This window comes from Salvelinus sp. IW2-2015, linkage group LG20 (assembly GCF_002910315.2).
Source record: "Salvelinus sp. IW2-2015 linkage group LG20, ASM291031v2, whole genome shotgun sequence".
Lineage (NCBI taxonomy): Eukaryota > Metazoa > Chordata > Actinopteri > Salmoniformes > Salmonidae > Salvelinus > Salvelinus sp. IW2-2015.
Window position 1 is genome coordinate 74,613,422 of NC_036860.1, and position 23,913 is coordinate 74,637,334.

Here is a 23,913-nt window from a genome sequence, read left to right on the forward strand (position 1 = left end):
ATGGAGTAGTTCCAGATAGGGGTTGGTAAACTGAATGGGCTATATGAAGACGGTAGAGGCACAATGAAAACCTATTCAGAGATGAACAAATATGTATTTTAAACCTACATGAATTTAAAATATTTTAATAACTTTTAAAAACGGTAAAAACAAGATACTTAATAGAATAGGCTATTTTGTATTTTCAATGCAGTGAATTTGAAATCGACTTTGAAAAACGAACACGTTGTGTTTTTCTGTATATACCACGCACTCAATCTGGATGTTCCGTGCCTCAACTTTCTTTCAACCGCGGCATTTTATAGTTTATTTTGATACATTAGTATTTAGGATTTTTTAAATTTTGTAATAATAAAGTATCCTTGCGCATCTCTGAACCTAAATGTCTGCTTAAATGAGTTAGATGCACTATTGTAAAGTGGTTGTTCCACTGGACATCATAAGGTGAATGCACCAATTTGTAAGTCGCTCTGGATAAGAGCGTCTGCTAAATGACTTAAATGTAAATGTAAGTTAAATGGTTTTACTATTTCGTACAAACATGTATTTTTTTATACATGTGGAGATTTACTCTAGTAGGCCAGCCCAGCCTCACATTCAATTCGCGCATATATGTACAAAATGTATTTCAGCAGATTTCGTGCGTTTTTGTGCATTTTTGGGGTGGTTCAATTCGTTTGAAAATACACGAATTTCTGTGCTACTTAATTCGTGCAAAAATACACGAATTTCTGTGCTACTTAATTCGTGCGAAAAGACACGAATTTAATACACAACATTCACTAAGTATTACTTTCTTAGCTACAGTATACATTTCTCCCTTGCATATTACATAATTTATGCAGCAGCATACAAGACATGTTTGGATTCACCTTGTGAAGGTAGCGCAGCGGTCCTTGGTTGGCACATGTTGTCATCAAACTTTGTTATCAAAGTTTGGCATTTTCTGGATTTATGGTGGGAACTCTGGAAACACAGCCACTCCATTGAATAGCAGGCTAACGTTAGTGGTTTCTTTGCAACGCTTGCAGTTATCCACTGATTCCTTCCAAACGACTCATTGTTGAATTTGCGATTTCCAACTTGTTGTGTAATCTTTATGTCCAAAGGCCGATGAGCATGTTTTCTATAATTTCTCTTCATTATTTCTCTTCATATGACAATGATTACAAAGGATTTGCCAGTAGATTGTCAACTTGATGACAACTGATGACCAGTCCAATCAAAGCTACTGTAGATATAACGTGATTTGATATCGTTCTATTTGTGGCCAATGACCTTGAGCCTTCTTGGATGGGCACTTCTAATATAACTCTATGGCAGAACCCAAGGGGCTACAAAAACATGTTTGTATGCCGCTTTATTAACTCAATTACATTTTTTGCCATCCTCTTTTCTTACCTCATCAATGAATATCCCATAGGCCTCTAGATTATGGACAGAGTATGTGTATGAAACCCATCATCAAAACGGTTTTTATCATTCCCCAATTTTTAGAGTGTAGAACCCATTTGCAATCAGTATAATTGCAGGAGAGCGTTTTCCATAAAAAACAACACTTCAAAAAGATAAATGCTTTTAAATGCATTTTATTCATTTCAATATGTGTCGCTATGGCACAGCTTCCAGCCTAACAGACTGAAGTTGGAGTGTCATCTCTCTTCCATATTGATGCTGTCGAGTGATGCTCTAGTGGTACTGTCTGCCAAGAGCGGACACAACGACAGCCAGGAACTTCTGGAAGGCTTCCTGAATATCAGCACTGAAAACGGCGGGACCGAGCTTGGCGGCCACGCACACGGTGATGCAGTCGGCGAGGAGCTGTGGAGAGTGGACGGTAAAGGAACCAGATGGAGAATGTAATATTGGAATAAGCTTTACATCGGCTCATAACGCTATTTAATTTATAAGACGATTTATTTTTGTATTTTGTTTCAGTTTGCTAAAGTGTAATACTCACCCTGAAGTTATCGGGATCCACGTGCAGTTTCTCGGAGTGCATCACACTCAGTGCAGCATAGGTGTTCTTGATGTCATCCAGGTTCTGCACAGCTCTGTCCAGTCCGTGCATCACGGTCTTTCCGTGCTTGGCCACGGCGGGGTTACCCATGATGGCAGCGGGTGTGGACAGGTTGCCGAAGGTGCTGAAGTGTCTCTGAGTCCATGGAGACACGATCAGAAGTCTAAAAAGAAATAAAACAGGCTGCCATTAAAATTATACTTCACAAACAATATGGTCTGTATCGCACCAAAGGTGAACACCGCGGTTTCCAACTACGCAATTAGTGCTAAATAGTCTAGGTAGCCTATTATCGTGTTATTATTTAATGATGTCTACATAAATATTATAAGAATGTACCTGGCCAGGGCCTGGGGTCCGATCTCATCCACGCTGATCTTTCCCCACAGGCCTACGATGGCACTGCGCTCAGCATCTGTCCAGTTGACCATGTTGACGTTTGTTTGTTGATTTTCGTTGGTACTTGCAAAATGTTACAAGGGATTCCTGAACTGTTTGTCTTCTGGGACGTCCAATTTATTGATGTTCAGTATCTCCGCCCTGATCAGAATACAGAAAATGATTGGATGAACGTCTTGAGGGGGCAAGGTCCTCGAGTGTGGCACATATCGGCATTGTACCAACTTCATCCTACCTTTAAAGATAATGCTTGGTCATTTAGGCGTTTCCAAATTCTAATTAATACGGATGAAATAAACAAGTCATGATGAGCCTTCAATAACACATGCGAACTCAATGATACAATCGAACATCATTTCAAAAAAGTAAAATGTATAGACATTTAATGGATTTTGGTTCCTTTAGCCATACATGCTCTTTTAATTGATCGTTGTAATATTGGCATTGAATTGTAATATTATATTTATAGAATGCTAATTATTGATGTAAGTGTTTATTTAGGGAAAACCGTAGATTGGGAGTGAACTATTAAAGAAAGAGCATGACTCATGACTCAATGTGTTTTATCTTCATATTCAGACGGCCCCACCCATTTGAAAGTTCCATATTTCTGGTCTTTTTGAATGATTAATCGAAATGTCAGTTGGTGACGAGTCGTTTTATAGGCCTTAATCAGGGGAATTGACAAGTTCTAACTGGACACTACTCAATTTCAATATGAGCCGATTTCATTCAATGAAACTACAGCCTTTTGTTTAATTCTTCTGAAATAAAATGCATGTAGCCTACATGTTATTAAAATGCTTTGTGATAGGCACAGGCAACGGTTTGCTACCAGAACGAAACATTTCCATCGATTTTTCCATGTTACAGAATGACATAGCTTATACTCACTTACCAATGAGTTCTGCAATATTAGACCTTAATAGACCTTAATATTAGACTAAACTTTAATTGTAAAGAAAATATTGAGGTATTAAGTATTTCAAAAACCCTTTGTTATGCAATCTATATGAAATAAATGCATACATTGTTATGGCAACATTTTTACAAACGAAAGTATTATGTGCTAAGGTCATATGTTGGGCATTACACGAATTGGCTCGGTTGCATAATTATAAAGTAGAAAAAACATGAATCATGTCTTGGACAAATTCCCAATCAGAGGCGGGGGCCGAGATAATATCGGGGTGTGCCTTTTCTTGTGCCTCAATAAAAACAGCCTCTGAGTTTTCCACGCTCACAAGTTTATATTCTTAGCATCTTCATTTAAGTGGATAAACGTACAAGACGCAGCTATGAGTCTCTCAGCCAAGGACAAAGCCAACGTGAAGGCCATCTGGGGCAAGATCCTCACTAAATCCGATGAGATTGGAGAACAGGCTCTTTCCAGGTAATTACATAACGATGTATGATAAATTATAGACTAGGTACATGTAGGCTGTTGAAATTATTAGCACAAAATTCCTCAGTCAATTTGGAAGCTATAAATACGTGGCCTAGACTCTTAGAAGAAAAGGTGCTATCTGGAACCTCATAGGGTTGTTCAGCTGTCCCCATAAGATAACTCTTTGAAGAACCCTTCTTGGTTCCAAGTAGAGAACCCTTTTGTTTCCAGGTAGAACCCCTTTGGGTTCCATGTGGACCCCTTTTCCCAGAGGGTTCTACCTGAAACACAAAAGGGTTCTACTTGGAACCAAAAAAGGCTCTAACTGGAACCAAAAAGGGTTATCCTATGGGACAGCCGAAGAACCCTTTTGGAACACCTTTTTCTAAAAGTGTATGTCGGCGAAAATAAGGGCAGGAGCCCAGAACGAATGATTATTTAAGATTCATTTTGTCTCACCTCATTGCTAATGTCCACGACAGGATGCTTGTTGTCTACCCCCAGACCAAGGCCTACTTCTCCCACTGGGCTTCCGTGGCCCCCGGTTCCGCTCCAGTGAAGAAGCACGGCATCACCATCATGAATCAGATCGATGCCTGTGTTGGCAACTTGGACGATCTCTTTGGTTTCTTGACCAAGCTCAGTGAACTGCACGCCACCAAGCTGAGGGTGGACCCCACCAACTTCAAGGTAAGATCATTTTTTAAATAAAATAACACAAAAAAAATCTACGTTTTTACCTGTGTGAAGGTGAAATAATCTATTTCCCTTTTCCTTTGCAGATCCTGGCTCACAACCTGATTGTGGTCATTGCCGCCTACTTCCCTGCGGAATTCACCCCCGAGATCCACCTGTCCGTGGACAAGTTCCTGCAGCAACTGGCTCTGGCCCTGGCGGAGAAGTACCGCTAAACCGGAGTTCAGCTGTCAAGCTGTCATCCGAGGAATAATGTCCATCCAATATTGGCACACTGACAATAAACCTAACTGAAACTCATACCGAGGTGTTTGTTGTTTGTCATTTTAATTGTCTTGCGGTTTATATTGTAGGCTACATTTGGATTATCTTGTAGAATGGATTTGTCAAATCAAGTATAAAATAAAGTTAACAGCCTATTTCACAGTATTTCAAGGGCATTTCATAAAAATGATGCACTTCACAATAAATGTATATTTCTACTCCACCTTTGCATACACCTTGACATTAAAAAATCCCAAATAAATGTCCCTGAGACCAATATGTTGTGGCCAGACATTACTGTCCATCATGGACGTCACCAGGACCTGGCTTTCAGGGCTTTAGCCCGCTATGATTTTGGGTCAGCCCTGAATCTTTTGCGCAGCTGCAATGGTTTAAAAAAGTGTAGTCAACTGAATGCGCCACTTAGTTCATGGAGCTGTGCTTACTTGAAACCCCCGAAGTCATCCAACCATTGTAATCAGCAGTGTAGTGCTGCGGGTGCACAGCGGAGCGACGCTCTGCCACTTCTTAAAATGGTGATATGTCTCGCAAGATCACTTCATGATTGATTTGTATTCTACATAACAAACCGACTATAATAGCATGATAATGTCAGGCTACTGTTATACCAAAAACACCATGTCATTTCTTATGATAATTTAGGATGATTGTGCTGAAATGTTTTTTTTTAATTCTCATGTGGTGGCTGTGTTTACTCCGTTTGTTCTAAAATGTGATTAGTTAGGCCGGTTAGCCACCCTTACTTACATCATTCAAGAAAATCGAAATGCACATTCCCATGAAACTGATTGGGATCCAATGGTTGGCATGCATGCAGCATGGACGTTTCACCCGTGCAACGTGAAGAATTATCATTATCGACAGTGATGATGGCCTAATTTATAATAAGGTAGGCCTAATTGAGTGTTTTAATATTTTAAAAATAGAAAATTTTCCTTTAGCCACTTACAGTATGTGTAGGCATAGGCAATTATGCAGTTTGGATGATGCGTTGTATGTAGCCTACATTCTAGAATTATTTTATACAATAGGCTTCATGATGGTATGTGTTTGTAACTGATGATTCTAGCACCGTTTTGATTGGACAGCATCACTTGAGACAAGGAACTCAGCTTGATAAATCAAGAAATCAATCAATGTCAGATGTTTGTTTTCACTGGATCTCCGTTTGGATGTTTGGTTACAATTACACTGGGATATGTTCTCATGATCATTAGTTTAGTAATTGAAAGCAACGCAGATCTTCTATAAGCACACACATTAGGCCTACTGTATAGTCTACCCGATGAGCTTCCCTGATGTTTTCATGAACTTTCCAATACCTTTCTGATGCATTGCAGTCATTTAGCCTACTGATGCGAATACACATTTTTACACTTTTCTCGTAGACTAGTCACTTGACATATTTTTTACTGTTTAGAAATGTCATAAGGCCTACATCGTCTCAACAATAGAGCTGAAACCACTATTGGCTTCATTGACTTACTGAGACCACTTGCTGATAGATTATTTAAAATAGTATTGTAACAGTAGACCTACGTACACAATAAACATATGGCGTTAATGACCACAATCCATTGAATTATTAAGTGTTGATTCATTTATTTGGCCCTGGGGAGAGCACAGCGCATGGAAGAAAACACAGCGCTACAGAAAGGGGTCCTGGAAGTGATGCAGTGAAATTGGAATACATTTGCCAAATTTTATAATTAGGGTGAGTATTTGTAAAATGCGAAACTTTCTGAAAATGTTTTTTGCAGAACACCTTACAGAATCCTCTCATTGTCTAACCCCTGACACGATACCATTCTAAATAGCTTACAAACTCTTACAAAATAAAATATAAAGGGACCACATTTTGTAAGTCCATACAGGCAAATTGGGACACCTTGATTGGCAAAGCGGGACACTTAATTCTTTATTGTAAAGAAGGATAAATTAAAGAGTATATGAGTAATATCAATATTTTAATGATAAACTTCAATTATTCATACAAATTAAACGTATTAAAATATTATTTATTTATGTGGAACATTAAGAATTATCATGTACAATAATATTTATTATTATCATTATTCCTCTTCTTCTTATCATAATCATACCTGATTATAATTATATGATGTAGCCTGTATGTAATTGTATAGACTATAAATAAAATATAATGAACTTCATGTATGTCACGTTTGCTCCCGCTCTTCCCTCCCCTGGCGCTTGAGGGCGCCAGAAAGCCTAGCGTCACGCACTCCTGCCATCCATCACGCGAATCAGCGTTATTGGACTCACCTGGACTCACTTATCACCTGTTTATTTCCTCCCCTATATTTGTCAGTTCCCCGCTGCTGCATTGATTGTTTTTTGTCTTTGTTTTCTGTTTGCTAACGCTGTTCCTGTCTTGTTCAATGTCCGTTATTTATTAAATGTTACTCCCCGTACCTGCTTCGTCTCTCCAGGGAATGTTTTATTGTCACCAGAGTCAAATACCGCAAAATGAACTTTTTTATTATGGATATGAATATGAATATAGCTAGGATTTTTTTATGTTGGTGAGGTAATATCTTTAAATAAAATGCAGCTATGCTATTTTTTTTAGCAAGCTAGCTGATAGCAGATTTGAGGAAATGTATGTTGTACATTTGATCCTATTTAGAAAATCGATTTCTGTTAAGAAATTATGTATTTCATAATCCCCAGGAAAAAAAAATCTGCATTAAAATGGCCTAGAGGTTCCCAGTTTGACAGTATATATATATATATATATATATATATATATATATATATATATATATATATATATATATATATATATATATATATATATATATATATATAGGCGATAGGAATACTGCAACACTCTCCAAATGTCAATATTCTAAAAAGGTTAGGATAGAAACAAAACCACACACCCTCGCCCTCCATTTGGCAAATCTGACAATAATTCTATCCTCCTGATTCCTGCTTACAAGCAAAAATTAAGCAGGAACACCAGTGACTCGGTCAATAAAAAGTGATCAGATGAAGCAGATGCTAAACTACAGGACTGTTTTGCTAGCACAGACTGGAATATGTTCCCCCATGCCATTGAGGAGTACACCACATCAGTCACTGGCTTCATCAATAAGTGTATCGATGACGTCGTCCCCACAGTGACTGTACGTATATACCCCAACCAGAAACCATGGATTCCAGGCAACATCCGCACTGAGCTAAAGGGTAGAGATACCGCATTCAAGGAGCGGGACTCTAACCCGGAAGCTTATAAGAAATCCCGCTCTGACCTCGGACGAACCATCAAACAGGCAAAGCATCAATACAGGACTAAGATTGAATCGTAATACACCGGCTCCGACGCTCGTTGGACATGGCAGGGCTTGCAAACTATTACAGACAACAAAGGGAAGCACAGCCGAGAGCTGCCCAGTGACACGAGCCTACCAGAAGAGCTAAATAACCTCTATGCTTGCTTCGAGGCAAGTAACACTGAAACATGCATGAGAGCATCAGCTGTTCCGAACGACTGTGTGATCACGCTCTCCGCAGCCGATGTGAGTGAGACCTTTAAACAAGTCAACATTCACAAGGCCGCAGGGCCAGACGTATTACTAGGATGTGTACTCCGAGTATGCGCTGACCAACTGGCAACTGTCTTCACTGACATTTTCAACCTTTCTATGTCTGAGTCTGTAATACCAACATGTTTCAAGCAGACCACCATAGTCCCTGTGCCCAAGAACACTAAGGTACCTGCCTAAATGACTACCGACCCATAGCCCTCACGTCTGTAGCCATGAAGTGCTTTGAAAGGCTGGTCATGGCTCACATCAACACCATTATCCAGAAACCCTAGACCCACTCCAATTTGCATTCCGCACCAACAGATCCACAGATGATGTACTCTCTATTGCTCTCCACACTGCCCTTTCCCACCTGGACAAAAGGAACATCTATGTGAGAATGCTATTCATTGACTACAGCTCAGCGTTCAACACCATAGTGCCCTCAAAGCTCATCAATAAGCTAAGGATCCTGGGACTAAACACCTCCCTCTGCAACTGGATCCTGGACTTCCTGACGGGCCGCCCCGTAGGTAGTAAGGGTAGGTAACAACACATCCGCCACGCTGATCCTCAACACAGGGGCCCCTCAGGGGTGCATGCTCAGTCCCCTCCTGTACTCCCTGTTCACTCATGACTGCACGGCCAGGCACTACTCCAACACCATCATTTAAGTTTGCCGATGACACAACAGTGGTAGGCCTGATCACTGACAACGACGAGACAGCCTATAGGGAGGAGGTCAGAGACTTGGCCGTGTGGTGCAAGGACAACAACCTCTCCCTCAACGTGATCAAGACAAAGGGGATGATTGTGGACTACAGGAAAAGGAGGACCGAGCATGCCCCCATTCCCTGTAGTGGAGCAGGTTGAGAGCTTCAAGTTCCTTGGCGTCCACATCACCAACAAACGATCATGGTCCAAGCACACCAGGACAGTTGTGAAGAGGGCATGACAAAACCTATTCTGCCTTGGGAGACTGGAAGGATTTGGCATGGGTCCTCAGATCCTCAAAAGGTTCTACACCATCGAGAGCATCCTGACGGGTTGCATCACTGCCTGGTACGGCAACTGCTCAGCCTTCGACCGCAAGGGACTACAGAGGATAGTGCGTACGGCCCAGCACGTCACTGAGGCCAAGCTTCATGCCATCCAGGACCTCTATACCAGGCAGTGTCAGAGGAAGGTCCTAAAAATTGTCAAAGACTCCAGACACCCTAGTCATAGACTGTTCTCTCTGCTACCGCACGGTAAGCGGTACCGGAGCGCCAAGTCTAGGTGCAAGAGGCTTCTAAACAGCTTCTACCCCAAAGCCATAAGACTCACTTTAATATCTCTACCTACATGTACATATTACCTCAATTACCTCGACTAACCGGTGCCCCCACACATTGACTCTGTACCGGTACCCCCTGTATATAGCCTCGCTATTGTTATTTTACTGCTGCTCTTTAATTATTTGTTACTTTTATTTCTCACTTTTTTTAAGGTATTTTCTTAAAACTGCATTGTTGGTTAAGGGCTTGTAAGTAAGCATTTCACTATAATGTCTACACCTATTGTATTCGGCGCATGTGACGAATAGAATTTGATTTGCAATTACTTTGATTCACAATTACATCCCATTACTAAATATGTTGTAATGAGACACGGAATATCCTTTCTTAGTTTTTATAACTTTAACATTATTTACCTCAGAATCCTATGCAGTAGTGACCCCGTCATTCAGGGCAGGTGTGGTAGAGCCCCACCTGTTTTATGCCACACATTTTTAACAAAGAAAAGATACACACCATCGGCCTCCACAATCCCCCGACCTCAACTAAAGTGAGATGTTTGGGATGAGTCGAACCGCAGAGTGAAGGTAAAGCAGTCAACGAGTGCTCAGCATATGTGGGAACTCCTTCAAGACTGTTGGAAAAGCATTCCAGGTGAAGCTGGTTGAGAGAATACCAAGAGTGTGCAAAGCTCAAGGCAAAGGGTGGCTACTTTGAAGAATATCAAATATATTTGGATTTGTTTAACACTTTTTTGGTTACTACATGATACCATATGTGTTATTTCGTAGTTTTGATTTCTTCACTATTATCCTACAATGTAGAAAATAGTAAAAAAATAACAAAAATCCTTGAATGAATGTCCAAACTTTTGAGCAATATTAGAGCTAATCATTCCAAGTCCACATGACTAATAACAATAACCTAATGGAAAATTACATCCCATAGATTTCAATATGATAACTTGAGGTTAGTTAATTTATTGTATTTACAAAACACTGTCCTTTTTTTTTTTTTTTTTTTATGTTGAGGTGCCGCTTTTTGTTCAATAGTCATGCTGCTGGTAGCCTGTGTGATGAATTGATCCTTCACTTGATTGCAACTTGTGTATATGAACATCTTTGAGACAAGTCCGACGGCTCTATTGAACAAGGACAACCATAATTACTAGAGTTATTGTGCGATCTGCAATCGGCTAAACACAAAGGCCACAATAATTGCTACAAAACATGACTCCGTTTATTTTTAGATCAGACAGCAGGCTCAAACAACCAATGACATCATTGGTTGAACTCTCCCAGGTGCAAAAATGAAATAAATACAGCTATAGCGCATAATTATGTCTGACACACCCTCTCATCACTCATAATTATGTAGTTTCCCTTTATTAAGAACATACATTGTAGATTAATAATATTACATTGTATTGTATTACACACTAAACTTATTCCACGGATCCCTTGGCCAAAATTAGTTGAATCTGTTGTTAGAAATACTGATTTGGTGATATGTCTGCGGACCCCCGCAGTCCCTCCATGGACCACACTGGTTTGGCTTGATCCTCTGTTCCATATCTGGCCTACGGAAGCTCCACGACATGAACGTAAGATCTCATACTGTACGTTCTCTGGGGTTTCTGGTGTGCCCATAGAGAATGATAGAGGCCTCTAGTTGGCAAAAGGACGTTTAAGTATGGGAAGAGCCATTGAGGGCTTCCACCATGCTTTTGCCATTTTAAAGTAGACCTAGTCAAAGTAGTCAACTGGGTGGTGATTCCTATGGGCTGTAGCCTCAATGGCGCTGCTGTCACAGACGCTAAAATGGCACAGATATGAAGAAGAGTCCTCTATCTATATCTATGAGTGTGCTTCTTTGATAACTCCATGGTATGCTTAGGTATCTCTTATATGAAAGTGTGAGAGTGCCCTCTGCTGGAGATTTGATTGAGGGGGGAAATTATCCAAGAACTGCTTCCGATAAAAAGAAAGCGCCACAAAGTTCCAGATAGTAACAGCAGAGGGCGCTACTAGATTTGTAATAGTAAGATCTAATTTCGCCTTGATGCGTGGCTGTATTGTACACATTTCTGACCATATTACAACTCTACTAATATGGAACTTATTAGGCCTATGAGAAACATGAAACGTGTCGTATCGGCTATTGAGGATCATTATTGTCAGTTTGCACTTGCCCACGAACTTACTTTAGTAGCCTGTAATCGTCCTTTATTGAAATTAGTGTTTTTAAATATCCATAGACCTATACCCTACAGGCCAAATAGGCACAATCAATAAAGGAAGAGAATATGCCTAACTCCAAATCCTCCTTGCCAGTTTGCGGCCTATAACAATATGTTGCTATGAGTTAAATCATATTCAAGTGAGTGTGGTACTTGGGGCCCTTGTTAAAGTCATCGGCACAATGAACTTTACCAGGTACCAAGGCATTTTATCCAAAAACCTGGTTGCCTCTGCCAAGAGGTTGACATTTGGCCACAAGTGGGTCTTTTTTTATTTTTTTATTAAAAAAATAATAATTCACCTTTATTTAACCAGGTAGGCAAGTTGAGAACACGTTCTCATTTACAATTGCGACCTGGCCAAGATAAAGCAAAGCAGTTCGACACATACAGAGTAAAACAAACATACAGTCAATAATACAGTGAAAAATAAGTCTATATACAATGTGAGCAAGTGAGGTGAGATAAGGGAGGTGAAGGCAAACAAAATATATATATAAATAAAAATATATAAAAAGGCCATGGTGGCGAAGTAAATACAATATAGCAAGTAAAAACACTGGAATGGTTGGTTTGCAGTGGAAGAATGTGCAAAGTAGAGAGAAATAATGGGGTGCAAAATAAATAAATGAATACAGTAGGTAAAGAGGTAGTTGTTTGGGCTAAATTATAGATGGGCTATGTACAGGTGCAGTAATCTATGAGCTGCTCTGACAGCTGGTGCTTAAAGCTAGTGAGGGAGATAAGTGTTTCCAGTTTCAGAGATTTTTGTAGTTCGTTCCAGTCATTGGCAGCAGAGAACTGGAAGGAGAGGCGGCCAAAGGAAGAATTGGTTTTGGGGGTGACCAGAGAGATATACCTGCTGGAGCGCGTGCTACAGGTAGGTGCTGCTATGGTGACCAGCGAGCTGAGATAAGGGGGGACTTTACCTAGCAGGGTCTTGTAGATGACCTGGAGCCAGTGGGTTTACAGCAAGACAATAACCCCAAGCACACATCAAAATCCACAAAGAAATGGTAAATTGACCACAAAATCAACAAATCAATATCAGTCTCGGGACTTGAACCCCATTGAAAACCTCTGGTTTGAATTAAAGAGGGCAGTCCTGTCCATAAGAGCAGATGAAGGATATCAAATGATCTGGAAATATTCTATATGGAGGAATGGTCTAAGATCCCTCCCAATGTGTTTTCCAATCTCATTAAACATTTGAGAAACAGGCTAATTGTCGCTATCCTCGGATGGGGAGGGTGCTGGTACTGAAAACAGGGATGCCAATAATTTTGACCCCTAGATTTTTATATGTTTTATTACTTGTATACTCTTTCTCTGAGCAATTATATTAGTAGGCCTATAAGATGAGGGAAAAAAATAAGAAACCCGCATAATGCTCTTGCTAATATCACTGCTCTTTATTAAGCTTTACGTATCGGCCTCAAGGCCTTCGTGAACTAGAGATAACTGATGTGCGAGTGCCTGATGAATTTGGAATATTAGTAGGTCCATAAAATAATATAATTGTCCGATTGTTCATTAGCATACAATGTAACTCAGTATTTTTTATTTTATACAGTATTTTGTGCAAATTGTATTTGTCACATGCGCAGACTACAACAGGTGTTAACTTTACCGGGAAATGCTTACTTACGAGCCCTTTCCCAACATTGCAGAGTAAGTAAGAAAAATGGGTGCCAATAATTTGGTCAAAAGTAAACCTTTCCATTCACATTATATTATCTCAGTAAAATCTGTGACGCTTGGCTTTACAGCCTACTAACACGACCCCGCCCATCGCTTTCTTTAGGGAGGAGTGTACTTTAAAAACGCTGCTCAAACAAAGTCTAAGTACACAGGATTCCTTAACTTCAATTAAGAACCCTGTCAAAGCAACCTCATAGCCAGCAACATGGTTGAGTGGACAGACTGAGCGCGCCCCAATCCAAAGCATCTTCTCAAAGATGGACTACGATGACGTGGGCCCCGCGGCTCTTTCCAGGTAGGCTACCTTTTATACCCTATTTGATGTCAGCGTTATGGTGCCTTAAACACTGTTGCCTACAAATTATTGGAATTAGTCATGTTGTTAACGGTTTTCAAGGCGGGTTATTATTTGACATATGCGCTTAATTTACGCGTAATGGACATCTCCAAACGACAAAATCATTTATTTCTGTGCGTTGGGTGTATGCATATATCACATATCAGTGTATGCATTTATCACGTATATTATTTCGACAAGTGTCTGGTCGTGTATCCCTGGACCCAGAGGTATTTTGGTAACTTCGGAAACCTGTACAACGCCGCTGCCATCCAGGGAAACCCAAAGGTCGCCGCTCACGGAAAGACGGTCCTGCAAGGACTGGTCCGGGCTGTCAAGAACATGGATGACATCAAGGCCACCTACGCAGAGCTGAGCGTGCTGCACTCCGAGAAACTGCACGTGGATCCCGACAACTTCCGGGTAAAGTTAAATGTTCTACTTCATACAAGGNCCACCTACGCAGAGCTGAGCGTGCTGCACTCCGAGAAACTGCACGTGGATCCCGACAACTTCCGGGTAAAGTTAAATGTTCTACTTCATACAAGGTACTTGCCTATCTATTATAATAGTGTGGCAGAATGCGTTCTTACATGTCCATGGCTCCTTTCTTTTGCAGCTGCTGGCTGACTGCCTTACTATTGTTGTTGCTGCGAGAATGGGTGTTGCCTTCACCGCTGATGTCCAGGGCGCTTTCCAGAAGTTCTTGGCGGTCGTGGTGAGCTCCCTGGGCAATCTAGAAGAAAAAGAAACGCACACCTATTTAGGCGAGGTGCTGGCTAGCGGAGTAGAAAACAAGAAAATAAAAGAGAGCCGCACACTTTAGGAGCTCAGATGCAAAAATATTTAATTTACCAACGTTTCGACAGGCAAGCTGTCTTCATCAGGGTACAATCACAGACACTGCGGGATGACTCGTTTATATATAGTGTCAAGACACACAGGTGTCTGTAATCATGGCCAAGAGTGGCCTAATATCATTGGTTAATTTCTCAAATATTAAAATGGCATAGAAAGAGCAGCATACAATAAATACAAATGGATGGCATACGATCATAGACTCACTAAAGACCACACAAGCCTACAAACAACCACAATGGCAAAGTCACAACAATCACAAGAATGGCTTCAGATCAAAGTCCACGTTAAGACCGAAGGGAGCAAGGGTCTTTAAATTAAATATCCAAGCAGCTCCCTGGGCAAACAGTACCACTAGAGCAAACAGTACCACTAGAGCAAACAGTACCACTAGAGCAAACAGTACCACTAGAGCAAACAGTACCACTAGAGCAAACAGTACCACTAGAACCCCTCCACTCAGAGACGGACGACCATCAGAGGACCAACATTTGTTTAGAGGCACATGTTGTTCCTTCTACTAAAGTAAATAAAATCTTCCGCAAATGAATATTTTTGATCTGTGCCTTATTTTTCTTGCATGAACATCAATATGGTGGCACATATGGTAGACTATTATGAACTAAGTGTGAATATTGCCACCTTGATAATCAGATATTGATCATGTGCAATATATACAAATATTTAGCAAATAACTAAAATATTTTCCAATGAACCACTGTCACGTTCTGACCATAGTTCTTGTGTGTTTTGCTTGTTTTAGTGTTGGTCAGGACGTGAGCTGGGTGGGCATTCTATGTTGTGTGTCTAGTTTGTCTGTTTCTATGTTTGGCCTAATATGGTTCTCAATCAGAGGCAGGTGTTTTGTGTTGTCTCTGATTGGGAATCATATATAGGTGGCTTGTTTTGTGTTGGGGTTTGTGGGTGGTTGTTTCCTGTCTTTGTGTTTTCTCTGCACCAGATAGGGCTGTATCGGTTTGCGACATTTGTTATTTTGTATCGTGTTAAGTGTTCACTGTTTATCGTTTTATTAAACATGTTGAGCACTGGCTACGCTGCGTGTTGGTCCGATCCCTGTTACACTCTCTCTTCTCGTGAAGAGACAACACAGTCTCACAATCAATTCGCGCATATATGTACAAAATGTATTTCAGCAGATTTCGTGTGTTTTTGTGCATTTTTTGGGGTGGTTCAATTCGTTTGAAAATACACGAATTTCTGTGCTACTTAATTCATGCGAAAAGACACGAATTTAACCAGTAGGCAACACACAAGCCGTTGCAACAACCATGTAGACACGATAATTTGTATTTCATTTTTGTTCTTCTTAATGGCTAATTCAACGTCATGAATATACAGAAATGTTGTCTTTGTTTAACCATGTTTTAAAATGTGTCGTTGTATGCCTATATGTACTGTTTTAGACTTGCTGAACAGAATTTTTGAGAAAAGACGCACATTTAAGTGCGACTTAATTCGTGGGAAATATTGTTTTATTAATGCCAATGCTGTTTCTTGTCTATTTCGCTTAATACTTTGGATACTGGTGCACTTGTAATCAGAACGCCTTTTTGTCATGTAGGCAACCATACACGATTCTTCATAACCCATTTCATATTTCGTGGAGCCTAAATTACACCATTTTCTTCATAATGCATGTATTACATGTGAATGTAAAATAATGAATTATGTTGGCTTACACTTATGGCCTTTCCAAGGCCTTTCCATACCTTAAGGGAACATTTTAGCACTCGCCATATGGTTAGTGAGAAACGCCACATTGCAAATGTAAGGTCCCTTACTAGACATCCTGCAACGTTCTAAAATTCGTGGACGGCGTCGGCCGTGCGCGGGGGAGAATCTTTCAGGAAGTCATCAAACTAAATCTCTCGGACGTTCGGTTTCCGTTTTATAAAAATAACACATTTGGTCATTTTTCCGCAGTCTCGGAAATTCCCACCAAAGGAAAATAAATAATATTGCAAATGCACAAGCACATTGCAAATGCATGTGGTCTTTTCTCCTAAACAGAAAATATTTCGAAGACGTAATGGACAGTTGCCCGAACAAGATGGCGTCGAGGCCTCAACGCTTTTGAGTTATGGCCATTTTTCTGGGATTAAAGGTCAAAAACGCAAAGTAGGGTGCTAATTTGACCGCTTCACGTCAAAGTACATAAGCATACGGTGTCAGGAAAAAAAGAACCAGCCATTTATCTATCGTAATTTAAGAGAAATCGTACATTGACAAATTGGTCATGTTCACAAAAAGGAGTTAAAAAAAAAAAGTTACAGATCCAGTTGCAGTGTGTTCAGACGAACATTTTTTAAGTGGGTCTCGAAGCTCTGCCAGAATTCTGTGATTTTATGTGATTTATGAAATAACACACACTCATTTAACCCTCTGTAAATAAGTCAGTTCTTAACATAAAGACTTAAACCTCAACATTATATAAGAGCCTACCCCAAGGAGGATATGTGTTCACTTTCAGCTTCCTATGTCAACCGGAAGTACCTTCAAATGGTGCCATAGGGTCAGTTTCGAAGGGTTAAAAAGGTCAGATCTGCCTCCCGGTGGCGCAGTGGTCTAGGGCACTGCATCGCAGTGCTAGCTGCGCCACCAGAGTCTCTGGTTTGCGCCAGGCTCTGCCGCAGCCGCCGCCGACCGGGAGGCCGTTCGCTAGCGATTGGATACCACAAGAAAAGGGGATAAAAGGATGGAGTGAAAAAGTACGGTGCTTAAAGACACACAAAGCCTGCAATGGCATTGCCATTATCTCCAGGCCGTGCCGAGTTCAACGAGATGCCCCACTTGACCGTAGCTAGCTCGGTCTGAGTGCAGCGACAGGACAAGAAGAAGGACCCAAATGACCCTTTGACCTCAATTTCATATTTTTTTGCTTTTGAGACAAGAGAGAAACCGTTAAGGTTAGAAGCACAATTGACCTCAGGAACGTTCCTAAGGTCCTCCCGATCTGTGCAAGCCTAACATTGACCGTGTGGCATTAACCCTTAATAGTTAAAAGAAGTGTTTACATCAAACAGTTTACAATGACATGTCTCCCCATAGGAGACATGCCTGCTCCCCTAAATTCAACCTGAAGCCTATGTGGTTAATAATGCCTTATGAACCTGTCTTCGATGACAATCCATCAGGCCACTATGAGGTCTACCTGTGTCGATTCTAAGCTTCCTGGAGCAACCGGAAGTGGTAAATCACCCTAAAAGTGTTTGCCATACCCAACCTGCAGTTTGAGAGAAATAGTGCATTCAACCCTATGTAAATCAGTGAGTTCTTAACGTATAGACTTAAAACTCAGGATTCTGTAAAAGCCCACTCCAATGAGGATATGTGTTTACTTTCAGCTTCCTGTACCAACCGGAAGTGCCATAATTGGTGTCAAAGGGCTGTTTCGAAGGGTTAAAAAAGTCAATCTTTCCAAAACTTAATATATGTGAATAGGCAACCCTCATGAACTGTAAATCAGTCATTCATCCCATCAGATTTCAAGGAAAAATTACCACACCACACAGAAAGGATGGAGTGACACACTGAGGGCTTAGAGGCAGACAGTGCCTGCAATATTACTTTTTTTGAACTTTTAAAGAACCGTCAGACCTAGAGTTCTGAAACTTTACAAACTGTTCTAGAGCTCAGTCGATTAAGCACGGTGAGTTATGTGGCTCTAGAAGGTTCTCGGACCGATAAAAAGCCTCGGTGCATTTGCATTGACTTCAATTCATTTTGAGCATTACAAAATGGTGACATTTAGAAAAGTCCCAGAGTTGCAAGACTAGGTGCATTGAAACCGGCTCGCCCATAGAGACGGACCCCGACATTTCTGTCCGATAAGCTCATTCAAGGACCCCGTAGCAAGGCATGGAAAAAAGTGGAATTTCAGCACCAATTAAGGTTTTGCTCGGGCACCGAATGACCTATCGAGCCGAAACTTGGGATTCGAGGTCGCCTCACATAGGGCTAAACATAATGTGAAAACTGACCCGCAGCTAGAACATAACTACGTATTATTTGTTTTATTATGGTTTAAATGGAAGCGCGCTGTGAATTTTGGGCCTGCTCTGAAATATGTGATAGTTGGCTTCTAAACGAGTTGAAAAAGTGAGTTTGGAGTCAGATGGTATCAGTTTGGTGTCTGAAAATATCTAAATGGCTGATGGACACTGACTTGCTAGTTGACTTTTGTGCATTTGCAATATGTTTCAACATGAAAAACCACCAAAATAGCATTCTGAAATCACCACTAAAAATGACATCACCATAGCCGTGCCGAGTTCAACGAGATGCCCCGCTTGACCGTAGCTTGCTCGGTCTGAGCGCAGAGACAGTGACAAGAAGATGACCCTTGACCTACATTTCAAGTCTTTTGCTTTTGGGAGACAGAGAGAGAACTGTTAAGGTTTAGAAGCACAATTTGACCTCAGGAACGTTCCTAAGGTCTCTGTGCAAGCCTAACCTTGACCGTGTGGCATTAACCCTTAACAGTTAAAAGAAGTGTTTACATCAAACAGTTTACAATGACATCTCACCCCATAGGAACACATTGCTTGCACCCTAAATTCAACCTGAAGCCTATGTGGCTTATGAATGTCTTATGAACCTGTCTTCAATGACAATCCATCAAGCCACTATGAGGTCTACCTGTGTTGATTCTAAGCTTCCTGGAGCAACCGGAAGTGATAAAATCACCCTAAAAGTGTTTTGCCATACCCAACCAGCAGTTGTTATATAGTGCATTCAACCCTGTGTAAATCAGTCAGTTCTTAACGTATAGACTAAAAATCAGATTCTGTAAAAGCATAACCCGATCAGGATATGTATTACTTATAGCTTCCTGTGCCAACCGGAAGTGCCTTAAAATGGGTCATAGGTGCTGTTTCGAAGGTTTAAAAAAGTCAGATCTTTCCAAAACTTTAAATGTGTGAATCGTCAACCCTCATGAACTGTAAATCAGTAATTTCGCTAAAACAGATGTCAAAGAAAAGCTCTCTCACACACACACACACACACACACACACACACACACACACGGAGTGAAAAAGTATGGTGCTTAAAGACACACAGAGCCTTAAATGCTTTTAGGGGATCCAGACTTCATACCCGCTCTGGAGCGCTATACTACCGCCCCAAATCAATGGGTGCTGGCCTGAGTGATTTATGGAGGTTTTCAAAAAATATTCATTTTTTTCTTCTGGAAAATATTTTATGTTTTTCTTCTCGATCAATGGCCTGATGATTTATGGAGGTTTTCAAAAATATTCTAAGTCCAAACTTTTCATGCACCTGGTATTTTTGGGGTTACCAGGCGTCATTTTCAAAACGGTTGAAATTGCTTTTAGGGGCATCCAGAGTGTCACATGACCGGATGAGGTAACTATTCTTGTTCTTCTTGTAACTTTCCGTAGGCTAGAAGCTTTCGGTGTTGCTGCTCGACACAGTCGACGCAGTATTGCACTTGATTATCGTTATCGTAACAGTAGTGCAGCCAAGTGGAAATACGAAAGGTTTCTAGCTATTTCCACTGACGGTAATTTGAACACAAGAACGTTTCTAGTGAAAAGGGCTTACACTCAGAGCCATGTATTACACTCACCACCCTAGCCTTATTACGGGTTAACGTTTTGGTAATTTTGGTTGGCCAACAAAATGTAAGACTACAATGACTGCATACGTTTCCCCAAATGTTATACGAAAAAAAAATGTTTTGTTATTGATGGACAATGCAAGGCTGCCATTGTATTTTCAGTTACATTCTGGTCAATAAAAATGGTTTACACGTTTGTTTTTTAAGAAATACATGGAACTACAACCGAATAAAACACCATTAGCCATCATGCATTGCATGATTCATTCTATACTGAAGTCTGTTCAGAAAAATCGAAAACAGTACATATAGGCATAAAACCACAATTTTTAATAGGATTAAATAAAGACAATATATATATAACCTCTTATGGTTATATGGTTAAAAAAAATACAAAATATCTATATATTCATAACGTAAAATAAATAAATACAGGCGATCGCGTCTATGGTTGTTGCAACGGCTTGTGTGTCGCCTACTGGTTAAATTCGTGTCTTTTCGCACGAATTAAGTAGCACAGAAATTCGTGTATTTTCGCACAAATTAAGTAGCACAGAAATTCGTGTATTTTCAAACGAATTGAACCACCCCAAAACACCCAAAAAATGCACAAAAACGCACGAAATCTGCTGAAATACATTTTGTACATATATGCGCGAATTGAATGTGAGGCTGGGCTGGAAGAGAGGGAAGGCTGCCGTTACAACCACACTGACATGTTACATTAGCTGTGCGTGAACTAACCAATGCAGCTAATAAATACTACCTTGTGTTTAATGGTGCAGAATTGATACAATGCGTTTAAATGACATCAGGACTGCAATGATTCATTCCTGTTTAAACACACAATCATTTAATTCATAAAAGTTCAAGAGAACTTTTCATAACAGATCTGGTATTCAATGTTAGGTTCATGTATTAGTGTGGCAAGGAATTATTGCGTGATCGAGAGTTTAAACCGAGACTCCCTAGTTGCTACATCGATTTTGGGAATTAATAATATATACCCATTGATTCTTAAAGAATATAACTTGTAAATGCCTCATGAGCTCAGTTCAACTGTCGTACCCCATCAGAACCTAACATATTCTGTTATGTTTGTTTTACTTTTTCACTCTGTTTGCAAACAAATTAAATGTAAACGGACACTGTATAGCCTGAAAACATGGTTAAAACTATAATTGTTGATATCATGGATAGTCAGTCCTTGCATGCATAGCTCTGTCTATGATTTTGAGAGTGGTCACATTTCTCCAGGCCCATCCCTCAGCTTTTTACCATAACAGACCATGACTGCTTTGTTATTGTTTCAATTAAGGATTCTAGCTTTAACCAGATCAACATGAGATACATTTTTATTTATTAATAACAATAAATCAGTTTGTCAAAAGAACCCTATAAAATACAAAATACATTTATCAGAGGAACCTCCTGTCCTTGCCAACTTTGAGTTTAGGAAATTGTATTAATAAATACTATCAATCCATTCATAATATATATATATATATATATAGTTCTTAATTAGCCTAATTATATAATATATATTATTTTGTTATATCAAATCGTTTTTTCAATTTTGTTTATGTGGTCCTATGTCAAATAGTTTTTCAATCTTGTTTATCAATAGCAAGTTCTAAGCGAGCCATTTGATTAATCTATAGGCTACTATTTAAACTTAGTTCCACTTCTCTGATTTAGTTTTTTCACTTTTTAAACTTTTACTGCTAAATTCTCTGAGGACCGCTTTTTGTGGAAATGTTTTGCATATAGTCTCCATTTTCATTATGAATACCTTTTCGCAAAAAGCAACATATTTAATCATATCAGGTCATGTGCTCTACAACACAACTCATTAAAAACCAAAGTAAAGACCAAAAAACGTAATTATGCGCGTTTGAACATTTAATTATATTTTAGAACAGTACAGAGCTGAGCACAGTGCTGATCAATGCTGCAATCCGTCTGGTCTGATGCCTTCTGTCCACATCTTATCGGTACTTCTCAGACAGAGCCCGGCCCACCGCGGCCAGGAACTTGTCCATGGACACATGAGCTTCGGGGGTGAAATCATTGGGGAACATGACAGCCAGCACCACCAAGATGTTGTGGGACAGGATCTACAGGACGAAAGGAATGGAAATTAGTACGCTACATGTTTTAATAGGCTATTTTATTTAATAATCTATGTTGTCCATTTTACTGTAAAGAGTACCCGATATATTTTTAAAACCATTTTAACTATACATTTTGATTTGGTGTCAACGGTATACAAATGATTATAAATCATGCTGTGAATGTCCTGACCTTGAAGTTAGCGGGATCAACACGCAGCTGGAAGGCGTGCAGCTCGCTGAGGGCGAGGAGACCTGCGTTGATGTCGTCGATGCTGGCCACGGCTAAACCGATGCCTCCCATGATGGTCCCACCGTGCTTCCTGACTGGGGCAGAGCCGGGGCTCAGGTCCTTCCAGTGGGAGAAGTAGGTCTTGGTCTGGGGGTACACAACCAGCATCCTGCACCGGAAGAAAAAGACATGACAAGAAAGATGGAACGCTAACACCAAACAGTCTACATTTTTACTTCAAAAACAGCTATAAGATTAGCAGCACGACAGCCATTACCTAGACAGAGCATCGCATCCGATGTCCTCAGCCTTGCCGGCCACCTTGGCCCAGAAGGCCTTGACCATTTTCTTGTCCTTAGCGGTGAGACTCATGGTTGTCGTTAAAGGATGCTGGAGTAGAAGTTCAGTGATGAGCTCTTACAAACGAAGGCTTTTTATATTAGCCGCGAGCCCCACCCAATGCAGACCCACCTCCAAGATAAACAAGATACAACATGTATTTTGTTAATGTTCAATAGGCACAATCCCTATTATTTCATTTATTTGCTTATTTTACTGGACAAAAACACAAGTTGGTACAATCTTCCATACAAGACTTACAAAGACATTGTTAGCACCTTCTGAGCAACACACAATATCAAACATAAAACACACAGGGTAGAGATGGATAAAAAAAACATGAAAGAATACATGATTATGACAGTCATTGAAGTCTACAAAGTTATTTAGTATTAGAGATGTGTTGAGTTTTTTTTTAATGCTTGTAGTTTTCACAAGGGAGTCAGTCATTTCCATATTTTATTTCAATACAAAATAATTCAACATTCGTTTATTTATTTCTCACTCTGGCTTTATGGTATTTACCCATTAAAGAGAAAAGTCTAATTGTATTGTCAATAGCTAAATTGCATGTATCATAAGTAAGAAATAGAAGCCTGTATTCAGAAATACGGAAAAGTTGATAGTAGAGATGCATTACACCAAAATAGATTGGAATAGTGCAATTATAAAAAATAAATATTAAATGGGTTCGACGTTACTAGCACAGAATGAACATAGAGGTGAAATATCAATTCATTTGTTTACAAATGTATTACAAGGATAAAAATTATGTAATATCTTAGTAGGCTATTTAATATACCTTAGTAATATATTAATATCGTAGTTATATCTTACTAATATCTGACTATAGGCATACACAGAGATAGTTGAAAAATG

At 40.0% G+C, this 23,913-nt stretch overlaps 3 protein-coding genes and 1 pseudogene across 3 annotated transcripts; 2 read left to right on the forward strand and 2 right to left on the reverse strand.

The window, feature by feature from the left end:
- Positions 1-1,573: 1,573 nt before the first annotated feature.
- Positions 1,574-2,516, reverse strand: LOC111981752 (hemoglobin subunit beta-like). Its single transcript, XM_024013162.3, has 3 exons — positions 2,360-2,516; positions 1,961-2,183; positions 1,574-1,821 (listed from the first exon to the last, which is right to left on the reverse strand). The coding sequence occupies exons 1-3, from the start codon at positions 2,449-2,451 to the stop codon at positions 1,690-1,692; spliced, it is 447 nt and encodes a 148-aa protein (XP_023868930.1). The 5' UTR covers positions 2,452-2,516; the 3' UTR covers positions 1,574-1,689.
- A 1,143-nt stretch (positions 2,517-3,659) lies between these two features.
- Positions 3,660-4,802, forward strand: LOC111980932 (hemoglobin subunit alpha-4). The gene is made up of 3 exons (XM_024011989.3): positions 3,660-3,812; positions 4,289-4,496; positions 4,589-4,802. Exons 1-3 carry the CDS (start codon positions 3,718-3,720, stop codon positions 4,715-4,717), a joined length of 432 nt encoding a protein of 143 aa, XP_023867757.1. The 5' UTR covers positions 3,660-3,717; the 3' UTR covers positions 4,718-4,802.
- Positions 4,803-13,760: 8,958 nt separating this feature from the next.
- LOC111980096 (hemoglobin subunit beta-like) lies at positions 13,761-15,530 on the forward strand (annotated as a pseudogene).
- A 6,706-nt stretch (positions 15,531-22,236) lies between these two features.
- LOC112081345 (hemoglobin subunit alpha-2-like) lies at positions 22,237-23,100 on the reverse strand. Its single transcript, XM_024147767.2, has 3 exons — positions 22,973-23,100; positions 22,657-22,864; positions 22,237-22,469 (listed from the first exon to the last, which is right to left on the reverse strand). Exons 1-3 carry the CDS (start codon positions 23,065-23,067, stop codon positions 22,341-22,343), a joined length of 432 nt encoding a protein of 143 aa, XP_024003535.1. The 5' UTR covers positions 23,068-23,100; the 3' UTR covers positions 22,237-22,340.
- Positions 23,101-23,913: the final 813 nt, after the last annotated feature.